This window comes from Scyliorhinus torazame, chromosome 4 (genome assembly GCF_047496885.1).
Source record: "Scyliorhinus torazame isolate Kashiwa2021f chromosome 4, sScyTor2.1, whole genome shotgun sequence".
NCBI lineage: Eukaryota > Metazoa > Chordata > Chondrichthyes > Carcharhiniformes > Scyliorhinidae > Scyliorhinus > Scyliorhinus torazame.
In genome coordinates, this window is record NC_092710.1 from 79,493,164 (window position 1) to 79,512,684 (window position 19,521).

A 19,521-nucleotide genomic window follows, 5' to 3' on the forward strand; every position below is an offset into this window, starting at 1 on the left:
GGAGGGAGAGAGAGAGTGTGGGAGGGAGGGAGAGTGAACACGGGAGGGAGAGAGAGTGTGGGAGGGAGGGAGAGTGAGCACGGGAGAGAGAGTTTGGAGGGAGAGTGAGCACGGGAGGGAGAGAGAGAGTGTGGGAGGGAGGGAGAGTGAGCACGGGAGGGAGAGAGAGAGTGTGGGAGGGAGGGAGACAGAAAGCGTGTCGAGTCAGTAACAGGTCAGCAGAATAGTGTCTTTCCTGATAGTTTATTGAGATATTGAGATTCTGTTCCGCGCACGCAGACAGTCAGAGAGAGGGAGATATTCAGGGCAACAGAGTGTAGAAGTGAGAGTGTGAGAGAGAGAGAGAGACCACATCCGGCCTTCAAACCCCCCTCGCGTCCACCCGTCACCGAGAAACACAGCCCCTTCCACTCAGTCCGCATTACCCTGTGCCAGTGAGTCTGGGCGCCCGGCGTCCCTCCATCAGCTCCTGGGCACCAAGAGTCAGACTTTGCTCTTTCCCCGTGGCGGAGACGCCCTCCGCTCGCCCCCACCCCCACCCCCCCTCAGCGATGGGTGCGCTGGTGATTGGTGAGGTGACTGGTGCGGGCGAACGTCTTGCCGCAGACGCCGCAGATGAACTGGCTGCCCGTGCCGTGGGTACGCTGGTGCCGGCGTAGCTTGCCCGCCGTGTAGAAGCGCTTGGGGCAGTCGGGGCAGGGGAAGGGGCGCTCGCCTGTGTGGATCTGCCGGTGGACTGCCAGCTTGCTGGCCGTGTAGAAGCGCTTGGCGCAGAGCGGGCACGCGTACGGCCGCTCGCCTGTGTGGGTGCGCGAGTGGCGGTTCAGCTCGCTGGACGTGTAGAAGCACTTGGCGCAGAGCGGGCACTGGTATGGCCGCTCGCCGGTGTGGTAACGCTGGTGGATTTCCAACACCGCCAGGCGGCAGAAGCGCTTGCCGCAGACGCCGCACTCGAAGGGCCGCTCGCCGGCGTGCGCCCGTCGGTGCCGTACCAGGTCGCCCGTCACGCAGAAGAGGCGGTGGCAGATGTTGCACTCCAGGGGGCCCTGCCCTCCAGCCGCCGCACGGTGCTGTTGGTGGCGCCGCAGGTTGCTGGCTCTGTTGAAGCGGTTCCCGCAGATGCCACACTCGAAAGGTCTCTCCCCGGTGTGCACCCGCAGGTGGCGCTCCAGGTGGGAGCGGCAGCTGAAGCCCTTCTCGCACACGGCACAGTGGCAGGGCGGCGCCACCAACCCAAAAGGCACCCCCACCCCGTCCTCGTCGTCATCTCCGCCGGCTCCCAATACGGGAACCCCCTCATCGTCCTCCTCCTCCTCCTCCTCAGCCTCCGCCCGCTCCGGCTCCATCCTCGAGGGCCGCGCGACGCCTCCCAGGGTCGACCGTCGTCTTCCGCCTGAGGGCACAAAAACAAAGTCTGCGTTGAGCACACTGTTTCCACCACCACCACTACCACCCCCCCCCACCCCCCCCCCCCCCCCCCCCCCCCCCCCCCGCCACTCCCCGCGTAAATCACAGCGTGTCGACACAGCCCAGACAATAAGAGGACCATTTGCTTCCTCGGGACCACTCAATGAGCCTGTAGCTGATTGTCTTCCTCCTCTCCCTCTCCCCTGCCCCTCATATCCTTCGATTCCCTCAATGTCCAACATGTCTTGAGTGTCTGTCCACACATCTCTCGGAGGTTCACAAAGGTTCAAAAACCCTCTGACTGAGCAGTGTCCAAAGGGCCACCTCCTCATCCTGACGCTGCAAACCTTCTCTCAGTTTTCCAGCTAGGGGGCAAACATGTTCACGGAGGATTTGAGAGGTGCATGCAAAACATATTAAACATTCCAATGAGATTGCCTCTTATTCGTCTAACAGCCAGAGGAAATGGACCCAATCGCCTCAATCGAACCGCATTGGACAATCCCTCTCATACCACAAATCAACCCAGTGAACTTTGCATTCTCTCGCGCTGAAGTATATCCTTTGTTTGCCAAGGAGTACAAAATTTAGAGTACCCAATTATTTTTCTTCCCAATTGAGGGGCAATTTAGCGTGGCCAATCCACCTACCCTGCGCATCTTTTGGGTTGTGGGGTGAGACCCACGCAGGCACGGGGAGAATGGGCGAACTCCACACGGACAGTGACCCAGGGCCGGGATCGAACCCAAGTCCTCGGTGCCGTGAGGCAGCAGTGAGCACTGCGCCACATGCCGCCCGCACTGTACACAATAAACTGTGTGTGGCTTCATCCAAAATCACGCTACAGTAAAAAGATGACCATCACTGCTCACAAATAGGACAGTCTTGCCCGACGAACCTTCCGAACACTGTGAAGGAATTGCAATGTTAGTTCAGGGTAATGAGGTTGACCCAATATATTTAGAAATCCAAAAGCTTTTTCGACAAGGTAACAGAGAGCAGACTCATAAATCTTTGTTAGTCTCCATATCCCTCAGTTAGACCACACTGGGAGCACTGTGCACAGTTCTGCTCTCCATATCCCTCAGTTAGACCACACTGGGAGCACTGTGCACAGTTCTGGTCTCCGTATCCCTTAGTTAGACCACACTTCATAGAATATACAGTGCAGAAGGAGGCCACCCGGCCCATCGAGTCTGCACCGGCTCCTGAAAAGAGCACCCTACCCAAGGTCAACACCTCTACCCTATCCCCACAACCCAGCAACCCCACCCAACACTAGGGGCAATTTTCGCACTAAGGGCAATTTATCACGGCCAATCCACCTAACATGCACAGCTTTGGACTATGGGAGGAAACCGGAGCACCCGGAGGAAACCCACGCACACACGGGGAGGACGTGCAGACTCCGCACAGACAGTGACCCAAGCTGGAATCGAACCAGGGTCCCTGGAGCTGTGAAGCAATTGTGCTATCCGCAATGCCCTGTGGAGCAGTGTGCACAGTTCTGGTCTCCATATCCCTTGGTTAGACCACACTGGGAGCACTGTGCACAGTTCTGGTCTCCATATCCCTTGGTTGGGCCACACGGGGAGCACTGTGTACAGTTCCGGTCTCCATATCCCTCGGTTAGACCACACTGGGAGCACTGTGCACAGTTCTGCTCTCCATGTCCCTCGGTCAGACCACACTGGGAGCACTGTGCACAGTTCTGGTCTCCATATCCCTCGGTTAGACCACACTGGGAGCACTGAGCACAGTTCTGGTCTCCATATCCCTCGGTTAGACCACACTGGGACCACTGTGTACAGTTCTGGTCTCCATATCCCTCGGTTAGACCACACTGGGAGCACTGTGCACAGTTCTGGTCTCCATATCGGTTAGACCACACTGGGAGCACTGTGCACAGTTCTGCTCTCCATATCCCTCAGTTGGACCACACTGGGAGCACTGTGCACAGTTCTGCTCTCCATATCTCTCGGTTAGACCACACTGGGAGCACTGTGCACAGTTCTAATCTCCATATCCCTCTGTTAGACCACACTGGGAGCACTGTGCATAGTTCTGCTCTCCATATCCCTCGGTTAGACCACACTGGGAGCACTGTGCACAGTTCTGGTCTCCATAGCCGTCGGTCAGACCACACTTGGAGCACTGTGCACAGTTCTGGTCTCATATCCCTCGGTTAGACCACACTTGGAGCAATGTGCACAGTTCTAATCTCCATATCCCTCGGTTAGACCACATGTGGAGCACTGTGCACAGTTCTGGTCTCCATTTTCCTCGGTTAGACCACACTGGGAGCACTGTGCACAGTTCTGGTCTCCATATCCCTCGGTTAGACCACATGTGGAGCACTGTGCACAGTTCTGGTCTCTATATCCCTCGGTTAGACCACATGTGGAGCACTGTGCACAGTTCTGCTCTCCATACCACTCGGTTAGACCACACTGGGAGCACTGTGTACAGTTCCGGTCTCCATATCCCTCGGTTAGACCACACTGGGAGCACTGTGCACAGTTCTGCTCTCCATGTCCCTCGGTTAGACCACACTGGGAGCACTGTGCACAGTTCTGGTCTCCATATCCCTCGGTTAGACCACACTGTGAGCACTGTGCACAGTTCTGGTCTCCATATCCCTTGGTTAGACCACACTGGGAGCACTGAGCACAGTTCTGGTCTCCATATCCCTCGGTTAGACCACACTGGGAGCACTGTGTACAGTTCTGGTCTCCATATCCCTCGGTTAGACCACACTGGGAGCACTGTGCACAGTTCTGGTCTCCATATCGGTTAGACCACACTGGGAGCACTGTGCACAGTTCTGCTCACCATATCCCCCGGTTAGACCACACTGGGAGCACTGTGCACAGTTCTGGTCTCCATATTCCCCGGTTAGACCACACTTGGAGCACTGTGCACAGTTCTGCTCTCCATATCCCTCGGTTAGACCACACTGGGAGCACTGTGCACAGTTCTGGTCTCCATATCCCTCTGTTAGACCACACTGGGAGCACTGTGCACAGTTCTGCTCTCCATATCCCTCAGTTGGACCACACTGGGAGCACTGTGCACAGTTCTGCTCTCCATATCTCTCGGTTAGACCACACTGGGAGCACTGTGCACAGTTCTAATCTCCATATCCCTCTGTTAGACCACACTGGGAGCACTGTGCACAGTTCTGGTCTCCATAGCCGTCGGTCAGACCACACTTGGAGCACTGTGCACAGTTCTGGTCTCATATCCCTCGGTTAGACCACACTTGGAGCACTGTGCACAGTTCTAATCTCCATATCCCTCGGTTAGACCACATGTGGAGCACTGTGCACAGTTCTGGTCTCCATTTCCCTCGGTTAGACCACACTGGGAGCACTGTGCACAGTTCTGGTCTCCATATCCCTCGGTTAGACCACATGTGGAGCACTGTGCACAGTTCTGGTCTCTATATCCCTCTGTTAGACCACATGTGGAGCACTGTGCACAGTTCTGCTCTCCATATCCCTCGGTTAGACCACACTGGGAGCACTGTGCACAGTTCCGGTCTCCATATCCCTCGGTTAGACCACACTGGGAGCACTGTGCACAGTTCTGGTCTCCATATCCCTCGGTTAGACCGCATGTGGAGCACTGTGCACAGTTCTGGTCTCTATATCCCTCTGTTAGACCACATGTGGAGCACTGTGCACAGTTCTGCTCTCCATATCCCTCGGTTAGACCACACTGGGAGCACTGTGCACAGTTCCGGTCTCCATATCCCTCGGTTAGACCACACTGGAAGCACTGTGCACAGTTCTGCTCTCCATATCCCTCGGTTAGACCACACTGGGAGCACTGTGCACAGTTCTGGTCTCCATATCCCTCGGTTAGACCACACTGGCAGCACTGTGCACAGTTCTGGTCTCCATATCCCTCGGTTAGACAACACTGGGAGCACTGTGCACAGTTCTGCTCTCCATATCCCTCGGTTAGACCACACTGGGAGCACTGTGCACAGTTCTGCTCTCGATATCCCTCGGTTAGACCACACTGGGAGCACTGTGTACAGTTCTGGTCTCCATGTCCCTCGGTTAGACCACACTGGGAGCACTGTGTACAGTTCTGGTCTCCATGTCCCTCGGTTAGACCACACTGGGAGCACTGTGTACAGTTCTGGTCTCCATATCCCTCGGTTAGACCACACTTGAAACACTGCACAGTTCTTGTCTCCATATCCCTCAGTTAGACCTCTGCTCTCCATATCCCTCAGTTGAACCTCTGGTCTCCATATCCCTCAGTTAGATCTCTGGACTCCATATCCCTCAGTTAGACCTCTGGTCTCCATAATCCTCAGTTAGACCTCTGGTCCCCATATCCCTCAGTTAGACCTCTGGTCCCCATATCCCTCAGTTAGACCTCTGGTCTCCATATCCCTCAGTTAGACCACAGTTGGAGCACTGGGGGAGGATGGCACCTCCAAAAGTCAAATACAGTCGTAATAGGCTTCGCTGTTAATGTCAGTGTTTTGACTGCACAGCCTGCTTTCAATAAATCAGTGATCTTCTGCCAACATTGATGTGAACTGTATTATCATCGTTATGTTAGAACTAGCTTGCGGTTATGTACATTTACATAACACCATTAATAATGCAAAATGGGGCTGGTTTAGCTTAGTAGGCTAGACAGCTGGTTTGTGATGCAGAACAAGGCCAGCAGCGCGGGTTCAATCCCCGTACCAGCTGAGGATTCTGAATTCTCCCTCTGTGATCCGAACAGGCGCCGGAATGTGGCGACTAGGGGCTTTTCACAGTAACTTCATTGCAGTGTTAATGTATGCCATGATGTGGAGATGCCGGCGTTGGACTGGGGTGAGCACAGTACGAAGTCTTACAACACCAGGTTAAAGTCCAATAGGTTTGTTTTGATGTCACTAGCTTTCGGAGCGCTGCTCCTTCCTCAGGTGAATGAAGAAATCTGTTCCAGAAACACATATATAGACAAATTCAAAGATGCCAAACAATGCTTGGAATGCGAGCATTAGCAGGTGATTAAATCTTTACAGATCCAGAGATGGGGTAACCCCAGGTTAAAGAGGTGTGAATTGTCTCAAGCCAGGACAGTTGGTAGGATTTCGCAGGCCAGATGGTGGGGGATTAATGTAATGTGACATGAATCCCAGGTCCCGGTTGAGGCCGCACTCATGTGTGCGGAACTTGGCTATAAGTTTCTGCTCGGCGATTCTGCGTTGTCGCGGGTCCTGAAGGCCGCCTTGGAGAACGCTTACCCGGAGATCAGAGGCTGAATGGCCTTGACTGCTGAGCTGTTCCCCGACTGGAAGGGAATATTCCTGCCTGGTGATTGTTGCGCGATGTCCGTTCATTCGTTGTCGCAGCGTCTGCATGGTCTCGCCAATGTACCACGCTTCGGGACATCCTTTCCTGCAGCGTATGAGGTAGACAACGTTGGCCGAGTCGCACGAGTATGTACCGCGTACCTGGTGGGTGGTGTTCTCACGTGTAATAGTGGTATCCATGTCGATGATCTGGCACGTCTTGCAGAGATTGCCATGACAGGGTTGTGTGGTGTCGTGGTCACTGTTCTGAAGACTGGGTAGTTTGCTGCAAACAATGGTTCGTTTGAGGTTGCGCGGTTGTTTGAAGTCTAGAACTTCAAACAACCGCGCAACCTCAAACGAACCATTGTTTGCAGCAAACTACCCAGTCTTCAGAACAGCGACCACGACACCACACAACCCTGTCATGGCAATCTCTGCAAGACGTGCCAGATCATCGACATGGATACCACTATTACACGTGAGAACACCACCCACCAGGTACGCGGTACATACTCGTGCGACTCGGCCAACGTTGTCTACCTCATACGCTGCAGGAAAGGATGTCCCGAAGCGTGGTACATTGGCGAGACCATGCAGACGCTGCGACAACGAATGAACGGACATCGCGCAACAATCACCAGGCAGGAATGTTCCCTTCCAGTCGGGGAACACTTCAGCAGTCAAGGCCATTCAGCCTCTGATCTCCGGGTAAGCGTTCTCCAAGGCGGCCTTCAGGACCCGCGACAACGCAGAATCGCCGAGCAGAAACTTATAGCCAAGTTCTGCACACATGAGTGCGGCCTCAACCGGGACCTGGGATTCATGTCACATTACATTAATCCCCCACCATCTGGCCTGCAAAATCCTACCAACTGTCCTGGCTTGAGACAATTCACACCTCTTTAACCTGGGGTTACCCCATCTCTGGATCTGTAAAGATTTAATCACCTGCTAATGCTCGCATTCCAAGCATTGTTTGGCATCTTTGAATTTGTCTATATATGTGTTTCTGGAACAGACCTCTTCATTCACCTGAGGAAGGAGCAGCGCTCCGAAAGCTGGTGACATCGAAACAACCCTGTTGGACTTTAACCTGGTGTTGTAAGACTTTGTACAGTGTTAATGTAAGCCTACTGTGATAATAAAAGATTATTATTAGAAAATTCCCTGGGCAACTCTACATGAGTGTTATCAAACAGAATTCATCACTGAGCCACGTGAAGACATATCAGGAACAGGTGACTAAAAGCTTGGTCAATGAGAGAGACAGAAAGAGAGAGAAAGAGAGATGGAGAGGTTTAGAGGGGGAATTGAGGAGCCTAGAGCCTCAAGCAGCTGAAGTCCCGACTGCCAATGGCAGAGCGATGGAAATTGGGACATGCTCAGGATATCAGAATCAGAGGAACGCTAAGATCTCAGAGGGTTGTAAGGGCTGGAGGAGGTGACAGATAGGGAGAGTTGAAGCAACAGGAAGAGATTAAAACAAGGCTAGGGGGAGCGAGGGGGCGACTTAACAAATACATGAATAGGATGGGAATAGAGGGATATGGTCCTCAGAAGGGTAGGAGGTTTTAATTCAGATGGGCAGAATGGTTGGCGCAGGCTTGGAGGGCCAAAGGACCTGTTCCTGTGCTGTACCTTTCTTTGTTCGTTGATACAGAGATATGGGGAGCAAGTGGGATTAGTTTGGGGATCGCTACAGGGCTATGGGAAGAGAGTGGGGCTGTGGGATTAGTTTGGGGATTGGTACAGGGCTATGGGGAGAGAGTGGGGCAGTGGGATTAGTTTGGGGATTGATGCAGGGTTATGGGGAGAGAGCAGGGCAGTGGGATTAGTTTGGGGATTGATACAGGAATATGGGGATAGATTGGGGCATTGGGATTAATTTGGGGATTGATATAGGGATATGGGGAGAGAAGGGGCAGTTGGACTAGTTTGGGGATTGATACAGGGCTATGGGGGGAGAGTGGGGCAGTGGGATTAGTTTGGCGATTGATACAGGGCTATGGGGAGAGAGTGGGGCAGTGGGATTAGTTTGGGGATTGATACAGGGCTTGGGGAGAGAGTGGGCAGTGGGATTAGTTTGGATTGATACAGGGCTAATGGGAGAGAGTGGGGCAGTAGGATTAGTTTTGGGATTGATACAGAGCTCTGGGGAGAGAGAGGGACAGTGGGATTAACACGGAGCTATCGGGAGAGAGTGGGACAGTGGGATTAATGCAGAGCTATCGGGAGAGAGCGGGACAGTGGGATTAATACAGGGCTATTGGGAGAGAGCTGCACAGTGGGATTAATACAGAGCTATGGGGAGAAAGCAAGTCAGTGGGATTGATACAGATCTATGAGGAGAAGGCGGGACAGTGGGATTAATACAGAGCTATGAGGAGAATGGGGCAGTGGGATTAATACAGAGCTATGAGGAGAGTGGGACAGTGGGATTAATACAGAGCTATGGGGAGAGTGCGGGACAGTGGGATTAATACAGAGCTATGAGGAGAGAGCGGGACAGTGGGATTAATACAGAGCTATGGGGAGAGAGCGGGACAGTGGCATTAATACAGAGCTATGGGGAGAAAGCAGGACAGTGGGATTAATACAGAGCAATGGGGAGAAAGCGGGACAGTGGGATTAATACAGAGCTATCGGGAGAAAGCGGGACAGTGGGATTAATACAGAGCTATGGGGAGAGAGTGGGACAGTGGGATTAATACAGAGCTATCGGGAGAGAGCAGGACAGTGGGATTAATACAGAGCTATCGGGAGAGAGCGGGACAGTGGGATTAATACAGAGCTATCGGGAGAGAGCGAGGCAGTGGGATTAATACAGAGCAATGGGGAGAGAGCGGGACAGTGGGATTAATACAGAGCCATCAGGGAGAGCGGGACAGTGGGATTAATACAGAGCTATGGGGAGAAGGCGGAACAGTGGGATTAATACAGAGCTATCAGGGAGAGCAGGACAGTGGGATTAATACAGCACTATGGGGAGAGAGCGAGACAGTGGGATTAATACAGAGCTATGGGGAGAGAGCGGGACAGTGGGATTAATACAGAGCTATCAGGGAGAGCGGGACAGTGGGATTAATACAGCGCTATGGGGAGAGAGCGAGACAGTGGGATTAATACAGCGTTATGGGGAGAGAGCGGGACAGTGGGATTAATACAGATCTATGAGGAGAGAGCGGGACAGTGGGATTAATACAGAGCTATCAGGGAGAGCGGGACAGTGGGATTAATACAGAGCTATCAGGGAGAGCGGGACAGTGGGATTAATACAGAGCTATCAGGGAGAGCGGGACAGTGGGATTAATGCAGTGCTATGGGGAGAGAGCGAGACAGTGGGATTAATACAGATCTATGAGGAGAGAGCGGGACAGTGGGATTAATACAGAGCTATCGGGAGAGAGCAAGACAGTGGGATTAATACAGAGCTATCAGGGAGAGCGGGACAGTGGGATTAATACAGCGCTATGGGGAGAGAGCGGGACAGTGGGATTAATACAGAGCTATGGGGAGAGAGTGGCACAGTGGGATTGATACAAAGCTATGGGGAGAGAGCGGGACAGTGGGATTAATACAGAGCTATGGGGAGAGAGCGGGACACTGGGATTCATACAGAGCTATCAGGGAGAGCGGGACAGTGGGATTAATACAGAGCTATGGGGAGACAGCGGGACAGTGGGAATAATGCAGAGCTATGAGGAGAAGGTGGGACAGTGGGATTAATACAGAGCTATCAGGGAGAGCGGGACAGTGGGATTAATACAGCGCTATGGGGAGAGAGCGAGACAGTGGGATTAATACAGAGCTATCGGGAGAAAGCGGGACAGTGGGATTAATACAGAGCTATGGGGAGAGAGTGGGACAGTGGGATTAATACAGAGAGGGCAGCACGGTAGCATTGTGGGGCAGCACGGTAGCATTGTGGATAGCACAATTGCTTCACAGCTCCAGGGTCCCAGGTTCGATTCCGGCTTGGGTCGCTGTCTGTGCGGAGTCTGCATATCCTCCCTGTGTGTGCGTGGGTTTCCTCCGGGTGCTCCGGTTTCCTCCCACAGTCCAAAGATGTGCAGGTTAGGTGGATTGGCCATGATAAATTGCCCTTAGTGTCCAAAATTGCCCTTAGTGTTGGGTGGGGTTACTGGGTTATGGGGATAGGGTGGAGGTGTTGACCTTGGGTAGGGTGCTCTTTCCAAGAGCCGGTGCAGACTCGATGGGCCGAATGGCCTCCTTCTGCACTGTAAATTCTATGATAATCTATGATAATACAGAGCTATCAGGGAGAGAGCCAGACAGTGGGATTAATACAGAGCTATGGGGAGAGAGCGGGACAGTGGGATTAATACAGAGCTATCAGGGAGAGCGGGACAGTAGGATTAATACAGAGCTATGGGGAGAAGGCGGGACAGTGGGATTAATACAGATATATCAGGGAGAGCAGGACAGTGGGATTAATACAGCGCTATGGGGAGAGAGCGAGACAGTGGGATTAATACAGGGCTATGGGGAGAGAGCGGGACAGTGGGATTAATACAGAGCTATCAGGGAGAGCGGGACAATGGGATTCATACAGCGCTATGGGGAGAGAGCGGGACAGTGGGATTAATACAGATCTATGAGGAGAGAGCGGGACAGTGGGATTAATACAGAGCTATCAGGGAGAGCGGGACAGTGGGATTAATACAGAGCTATCAGGGAGAGCGGGACAGTGGGATTAATACAGAGCTATCAGGGAGAGCGGGACAGTGGGATTAATACAGCGCTATGGGGAGAGAGCGGGACAGTGGGATTAATACAGATCTATGAGGAGAGAGCGGGACAGTGGGATTAATACAGAGCTATCGGGAGAGAGCGGGACAGTGGGATTAATACAGAGCTATCGGGAGAGAGCGGGACAGTGGGATTAATACAAAGCTATGGGGAGAGAGCGGGACAGTGGGATTAATACAGAGTTATGAGGAGAGAGCGGGACAGTGGGATTAATGCAGAGCTATGAGGAGAGAGCAGTGGGCCTATCTTTTTGTTGATACAGGGCTATGGGGAGAGTGGGGCAGTGGGATTAGTTTGGGGATTGATACAGGAATATGGGGATAGATTGGGGCATTGGGATTAATTTGGGGATTGATACAGGGATATGGGGAGAGAAGGGGCAGTTGGACTAGTTTGGGGATTGATACAGGTCTATGGGGAGAGAGTGGGGCAGTGGGATTAGTTTGGCGATTGATACAGAGCAATGGGGAGAGAGTGGGGCAGTGGGATTAGTTTGGTGATTGATACAGGGCTTGGGGAGAGAGTGGGCAGTGGGATTAGTTTGGATTGATACAGGCTAATGGGAGAGAGTGGGGCAGTAGGATTAGTTTTGGGATTGATACAGAGCTCTGGGGAGAGAGAGGGACAGTGGGATTAACACAGAGCTATCGGGAGAGAGTGGGACAGTGGGATTAATACAGAGCTATGGGGAGAGAGAGGGACAGTGGGATTAATACAGAGCTATGGGGAGACAGCGGGACAGTGGGATCAATACAGAGCTATGGGGTGAGAGCGTGACACTGGGATTAATACAGAGCTATCGGGAGAGAGCAGGACAGTGGGATTAATACAGAGCTATGGGGAGACAGTGGGACAGTGGGATTAATACAGAGCTATCGGGAGAGAGCAGGACAGTGGGATTAATACAGAGCTATCGGGAGAGAGCGGGACAGTGGGATTAATACAGAGCTATTGGGAGAGAGCGAGGCAGTGGGATTAATACAGAGCAATGGGGAGAGAGCGGGACAGTGGGATTAATACAGAGCTATCAGGGAGAGCGGGAGAGTGGGATTAATACAGAGCTATGGGGAGAAGGCGGGACAGTGGGATTAATACAGAGCTATCAGGGAGAGCAGGACAGTGGGATTAATACAGCACTATGGGGAGAAAGCAAGTCAGTGGGATTGATACAGATCTATGAGGAGAAGGCGGGACAGTGGGATTAATACAGAGCTATGAGGAGAATGGGGCAGTGGGATTAATACAGAGCTATGAGGAGAGTGGGACAGTGGGATTAATACAGAGCTATGGGGAGAGTGCGGGACAGTGGGATTAATACAGAGCTATGAGGAGAGAGCGGGACAGTGGGATTAATACAGAGCTATGGGGAGAGAGCGGGACAGTGGCATTAATACAGAGCTATGGGGAGAAAGCAGGACAGTGGGATTAATACAGAGCAATGGGGAGAAAGCGGGACAGTGGGATTAATACAGAGCTATCGGGAGAAAGCGGGACAGTGGGATTAATACAGAGCTATGGGGAGAGAGTGGGACAGTGGGATTAATACAGAGCTATCGGGAGAGAGCAGGACAGTGGGATTAATACAGAGCTATCGGGAGAGAGCGGGACAGTGGGATTAATACAGAGCTATCGGGAGAGAGCGAGGCAGTGGGATTAATACAGAGCAATGGGGAGAGAGCGGGACAGTGGGATTAATACAGAGCCATCAGGGAGAGCGGGACAGTGGGATTAATACAGAGCTATGGGGAGAAGGCGGAACAGTGGGATTAATACAGAGCTATCAGGGAGAGCAGGACAGTGGGATTAATACAGCACTATGGGGAGAGAGCGAGACAGTGGGATTAATACAGAGCTATGGGGAGAGAGCGGGACAGTGGGATTAATACAGAGCTATCAGGGAGAGCGGGACAGTGGGATTAATACAGCGCTATGGGGAGAGAGCGAGACAGTGGGATTAATACAGCGTTATGGGGAGAGAGCGGGACAGTGGGATTAATACAGATCTATGAGGAGAGAGCGGGACAGTGGGATTAATACAGAGCTATCAGGGAGAGCGGGACAGTGGGATTAATACAGAGCTATCAGGGAGAGCGGGACAGTGGGATTAATACAGAGCTATCAGGGAGAGCGGGACAGTGGGATTAATGCAGCGCTATGGGGAGAGAGCGAGACAGTGGGATTAATACAGATCTATGAGGAGAGAGCGGGACAGTGGGATTAATACAGAGCTATCGGGAGAGAGCAAGACAGTGGGATTAATACAGAGCTATCAGGGAGAGCGGGACAGTGGGATTAATACAGCGCTATGGGGAGAGAGCGGGACAGTGGGATTAATACAGAGCTATGGGGAGAGAGTGGCACAGTGGGATTGATACAAAGCTATGGGGAGAGAGCGGGACAGTGGGATTAATACAGAGCTATGGGGAGAGAGCGGGACACTGGGATTCATACAGAGCTATCAGGGAGAGCGGGACAGTGGGATTAATACAGAGCTATGGGGAGACAGCGGGACAGTGGGAATAATGCAGAGCTATGAGGAGAAGGTGGGACAGTGGGATTAATACAGAGCTATCAGGGAGAGCGGGACAGTGGGATTAATACAGCGCTATGGGGAGAGAGCGAGACAGTGGGATTAATACAGAGCTATCGGGAGAAAGCGGGACAGTGGGATTAATACAGAGCTATGGGGAGAGAGTGGGACAGTGGGATTAATACAGAGAGGGCAGCACGGTAGCATTGTGGGGCAGCACGGTAGCATTGTGGATAGCACAATTGCTTCACAGCTCCAGGGTCCCAGGTTCGATTCCGGCTTGGGTCGCTGTCTGTGCGGAGTCTGCATATCCTCCCTGTGTGTGCGTGGGTTTCCTCCGGGTGCTCCGGTTTCCTCCCACAGTCCAAAGATGTGCAGGTTAGGTGGATTGGCCATGATAAATTGCCCTTAGTGTCCAAAATTGCCCTTAGTGTTGGGTGGGGTTACTGGGTTATGGGGATAGGGTGGAGGTGTTGACCTTGGGTAGGGTGCTCTTTCCAAGAGCCGGTGCAGACTCGATGGGCCGAATGGCCTCCTTCTGCACTGTAAATTCTATGATAATCTATGATAATACAGAGCTATCAGGGAGAGAGCCAGACAGTGGGATTAATACAGAGCTATGGGGAGAGAGCGGGACAGTGGGATTAATACAGAGCTATCAGGGAGAGCGGGACAGTAGGATTAATACAGAGCTATGGGGAGAAGGCGGGACAGTGGGATTAATACAGATATATCAGGGAGAGCAGGACAGTGGGATTAATACAGCGCTATGGGGAGAGAGCGAGACAGTGGGATTAATACAGGGCTATGGGGAGAGAGCGGGACAGTGGGATTAATACAGAGCTATCAGGGAGAGCGGGACAATGGGATTCATACAGCGCTATGGGGAGAGAGCGGGACAGTGGGATTAATACAGATCTATGAGGAGAGAGCGGGACAGTGGGATTAATACAGAGCTATCAGGGAGAGCGGGACAGTGGGATTAATACAGAGCTATCAGGGAGAGCGGGACAGTGGGATTAATACAGAGCTATCAGGGAGAGCGGGACAGTGGGATTAATACAGCGCTATGGGGAGAGAGCGGGACAGTGGGATTAATACAGATCTATGAGGAGAGAGCGGGACAGTGGGATTAATACAGAGCTATCGGGAGAGAGCGGGACAGTGGGATTAATACAGAGCTATCGGGAGAGAGCGGGACAGTGGGATTAATACAAAGCTATGGGGAGAGAGCGGGACAGTGGGATTAATACAGAGTTATGAGGAGAGAGCGGGACAGTGGGATTAATGCAGAGCTATGAGGAGAGAGCAGTGGGCCTATCTTTTTGTTGATACAGGGCTATGGGGAGAGTGGGGCAGTGGGATTAGTTTGGGGATTGATACAGGAATATGGGGATAGATTGGGGCATTGGGATTAATTTGGGGATTGATACAGGGATATGGGGAGAGAAGGGGCAGTTGGACTAGTTTGGGGATTGATACAGGTCTATGGGGAGAGAGTGGGGCAGTGGGATTAGTTTGGCGATTGATACAGAGCAATGGGGAGAGAGTGGGGCAGTGGGATTAGTTTGGTGATTGATACAGGGCTTGGGGAGAGAGTGGGCAGTGGGATTAGTTTGGATTGATACAGGCTAATGGGAGAGAGTGGGGCAGTAGGATTAGTTTTGGGATTGATACAGAGCTCTGGGGAGAGAGAGGGACAGTGGGATTAACACAGAGCTATCGGGAGAGAGTGGGACAGTGGGATTAATACAGAGCTATGGGGAGAGAGAGGGACAGTGGGATTAATACAGAGCTATGGGGAGACAGCGGGACAGTGGGATCAATACAGAGCTATGGGGTGAGAGCGTGACAGTGGGATTAATACAGAGCTATCGGGAGAGAGCAGGACAGTGGGATTAATACAGAGCTATGGGGAGACAGTGGGACAGTGGGATTAATACAGAGCTATCGGGAGAGAGCAGGACAGTGGGATTAATACAGAGCTATCGGGAGAGAGCGGGACAGTGGGATTAATACAGAGCTATTGGGAGAGAGCGAGGCAGTGGGATTAATACAGAGCAATGGGGAGAGAGCGGGACAGTGGGATTAATACAGAGCTATCAGGGAGAGCGGGACAGTGGGATTAATACAGAGCTATGGGGAGAAGGCGGGACAGTGGGATTAATACAGAGCTATCAGGGAGAGCAGGACAGTGGGATTAATACAGCACTATGGGGAGAGAGCGAGACAGTGGGATTAATACAGAGCTATGGGGAGAGAGCGGGACAGTGGGATTAATACAGAGCTATCAGGGAGAGCGGGACAGTGGGATTAATACAGCGCTATGGGGAGAGAGCGAGACAGTGGGATTAATACAGCGTTATGGGGAGAGAGCGGGACAGTGGGATTAATACAGATCTATGAGGAGAGAGCGGGACAGTGGGATTAATACAGAGCTATCAGGGAGAGCGGGACAGTGGGATTAATACAGAGCTATCAGGGAGAGCGGGACAGTGGGATTAATACAGAGCTATCAGGGAGAGCGGGACAGTGGGATTAATGCAGCGCTATGGGGAGAGAGCGAGACAGTGGGATTAATACAGATCTATGAGGAGAGAGCGGGACAGTGGGATTAATACAGAGCTATCGGGAGAGAGCAAGACAGTGGGATTAATACAGAGCTATCAGGGAGAGCAGGACAGTGGGATTAATACAGCACTATGGGGAGAGAGCGGGACAGTGGGATTAATACAGAGCTATGGGGAGAGAGTGGCACAGTGGGATTGATACAGAGCTATGGGGAGAGAGCGGGACAGTGGGATTAATACAGAGCTATGGGGAGAGAGCGGGACACTGGGATTCATACAGAGCTATCGGGAGAGCGGGACAGTGGTATTAATACAGAGCTATGGGGAGACAGCGGGACAGTGGGAATAATGCAGAGCTATGAGGAGAAGGTGGGACAGTGGGATTAATACAGAGCTACCAGGGAGAGCGGGACAGTGGGATTAATACAGCGCTATGGGGAGAGAGCGAGACAGTGGGATTAATACAGAGCTATCAGGGAGAGAGCCAGACAGTGGGATTAATACAGAGCTATGGGGAGAGAGCGGGACAGTGGGATTAATACAGAGCTATCAGGGAGAGCGGGACAGTAGGATTAATACAGAGCTATGGGGAGAAGGCGGGACAGTGGGATTAATACAGATATATCAGGGAGAGCAGGACAGTGGGATTAATACAGCGCTATGGGGAGAGAGCGAGACAGTGGGATTAATACAGGGCTATGGGGAGAGAGTGGGACAGTGGGATTAATACAGAGCTATCAGGGAGAGCGGGACAATGGGATTCATACAGCGCTATGGGGAGAGAGCGGGACAGTGGGATTAATACAGATCTATGAGGAGAGAGCGGGACAGTGGGATTAATACAGAGCTATCAGGGAGAGCGGGACAGTGGGATTAATACAGAGCTATCAGGGAGAGCGGGACAGTGGGATTAATACAGAGCTATCAGGGAGAGCGGGACAGTGGGATTAATACAGCGCTATGGGGAGAGAGCGGGACAGTGGGATTAATACAGATCTATGAGGAGAGAGCGGGACAGTGGGATTAATACAGAGCTATCGGGAGAGAGCGGGACAGTGGTATTAATACAGAGCTATCGGGAGAGAGCGGGACAGTGGGATTAATACAAAGCTATGGGGAGAGAGCGGGACAGTGGGATTAATACAGAGTTATGAGGAGAGAGCGGGACAGTGGGATTAATACTGAGCTATGAGGAGAGAGCAGTGGGCCTATCTTTTTGTTGATACAGGGCTATGGGGAGAGTGGGGCAGTGGGATTAGTTTGGGGATTGATGCAGGGTTATGGGGAGAGAGCAGGGCAGTAGGATTAGTTTGGGGATTGATACAGGGCTATGCGGAGAGAGCACGGCAGTGGGATTAGTTTGGGGATTGATAAAGGGCTACGGGGAGAGAGTGGAGCAGTGGGATTAGTTTGGGGATTGATATAGGGCTATGGGGAGAGAGTGGGGCAGTGGGATTCGTTTTGGGATTGATACAGGTCTGTGGGGAGAGAGTGGGGAAGTGGGATTAGTTTGGGGATTGATACAGGGATATGGGGAGAGAGTGGGGCAGTTGGATTAGTTAAGGGATTGATACAGGGCGAGGGGAGAGAGCGGGGCAGTGGTATTAGTTTGTGGATTGATACTGGACTACGGGGAGATAGTGGGATAAGTTTGTGGATTGATACAGGGATATGGGGGAGAGTGGGGCAGTGGGATTACTTTGGGGATTGATATAGGGCTATGGGGAGAGAGTGGGGCAGTGGGATTCGTTTTGGGATTGATACAGGTCTCTGGGGAGAGAGCGGGGCAGTGATATTAGTTTGGGGATTGATACAGGGATATGGGGAGAGTGTGGGGCAGTTGGATTGGTTAAGGGATTGATACAGGGCGAGGGGAGAGAGCGGGGCAGTGGTATTAGTTTGTGGATTGATACTGGACTACGGGGAGATAGTGGGATAGGTTTGTGGATTGATACAGGGATATGGGGAGAGAGTGGGGCAGTGGGATTAGTTTGGGGATTTATACAGGGCTATGGGGAGAGAGTGGGGGCGTGGGATATGTTTGGGCGTTGATATAGGGCTATGGGAGAGAGCAGGGCAGTGGGATGAGTTTGGGGATTGATACAGGGCTATGGGGAGAGAGCAGGGCAGTGGGATTAGTTTGGGGACTGATACAGGGCTGTGGGGAGAGAGCAGGGCAGTGGGATTAGTTTGGGGATTGATACAGGGGTATGGGGAGAGAGCAGGGCAGTGGGATTAGTTTGGGGATTGATACAGGGCTATGGGGAGAGAGCGAAGCAGTGGGATTAGTTTGGGGATGGGTACAGGGATATGGGGAGAGAGTGAGGCAGTGGGATCAGTTTGGGGATTGATACACGGCTATGGGGAGAGAGCAGGGCAGTGGGATTAGTTTGGGGATTGATTCAGGGCTATGGGGAGAGAGCAGGGCAGTGGGATTAGTTTGGGGATTCATACAGGGCTACGGGGAGTGAGTACGGCAGTCGGATTAGTTTGGGGATTCATACAGGGATATTGGGAGAGAGCGAAGCAGTGGGATTAGTTTGGGGATTGATTCAGGGCTATGGGGAGGGAGCAGGGCAGTGGGATTAGTTTGGGGATTGATACACGGCTATGGGGAGAGAGCAGGGCAGTGGGAATAGTCTGGGGATTGATTCAGGGCTATGGGGAGAGAGCAGGGCAGTGGGATTAGTTTGGGGATTGATACAGAGATATGGGGAGAGCTCGGGGCAGTGGGATTAGTTTGAGGATTGATACATGGCTATGGGGAGAGAGCAGGGCAGTGGGATTAGTTTGGTGATTGATAGAGGGATATGGGGAAAGAGTGAGGCAGTGGGATTTGTTTGGGGATTGATATAGGGCTATGGGGAGAGAGCAGGGCAGTGGGATTAGTTTGGGGACTGATACAGGGCTGTGGGGAGTGGGGCAGTTGGATT

The 19,521-nt window shown here is 52.4% G+C and overlaps 1 protein-coding gene across 1 annotated transcript in view; it reads right to left on the reverse strand.

Moving 5' to 3' along the window:
- Nucleotides 1-224: 224 nt before the first annotated feature.
- The window catches only part of LOC140410319 (uncharacterized), a 70,944-nt gene continuing 51,647 nt past the window's right edge, over nt 225-19,521 (reverse strand). The window contains exon 2 of the mRNA XM_072498313.1: nt 225-1,393. Within this exon, the coding sequence (XP_072354414.1) occupies nt 546-1,346 (801 nt within the window). The 5' untranslated portion in view covers nt 1,347-1,393 and the 3' untranslated portion in view covers nt 225-545. The remainder of the gene's footprint in view (nt 1,394-19,521) is intronic.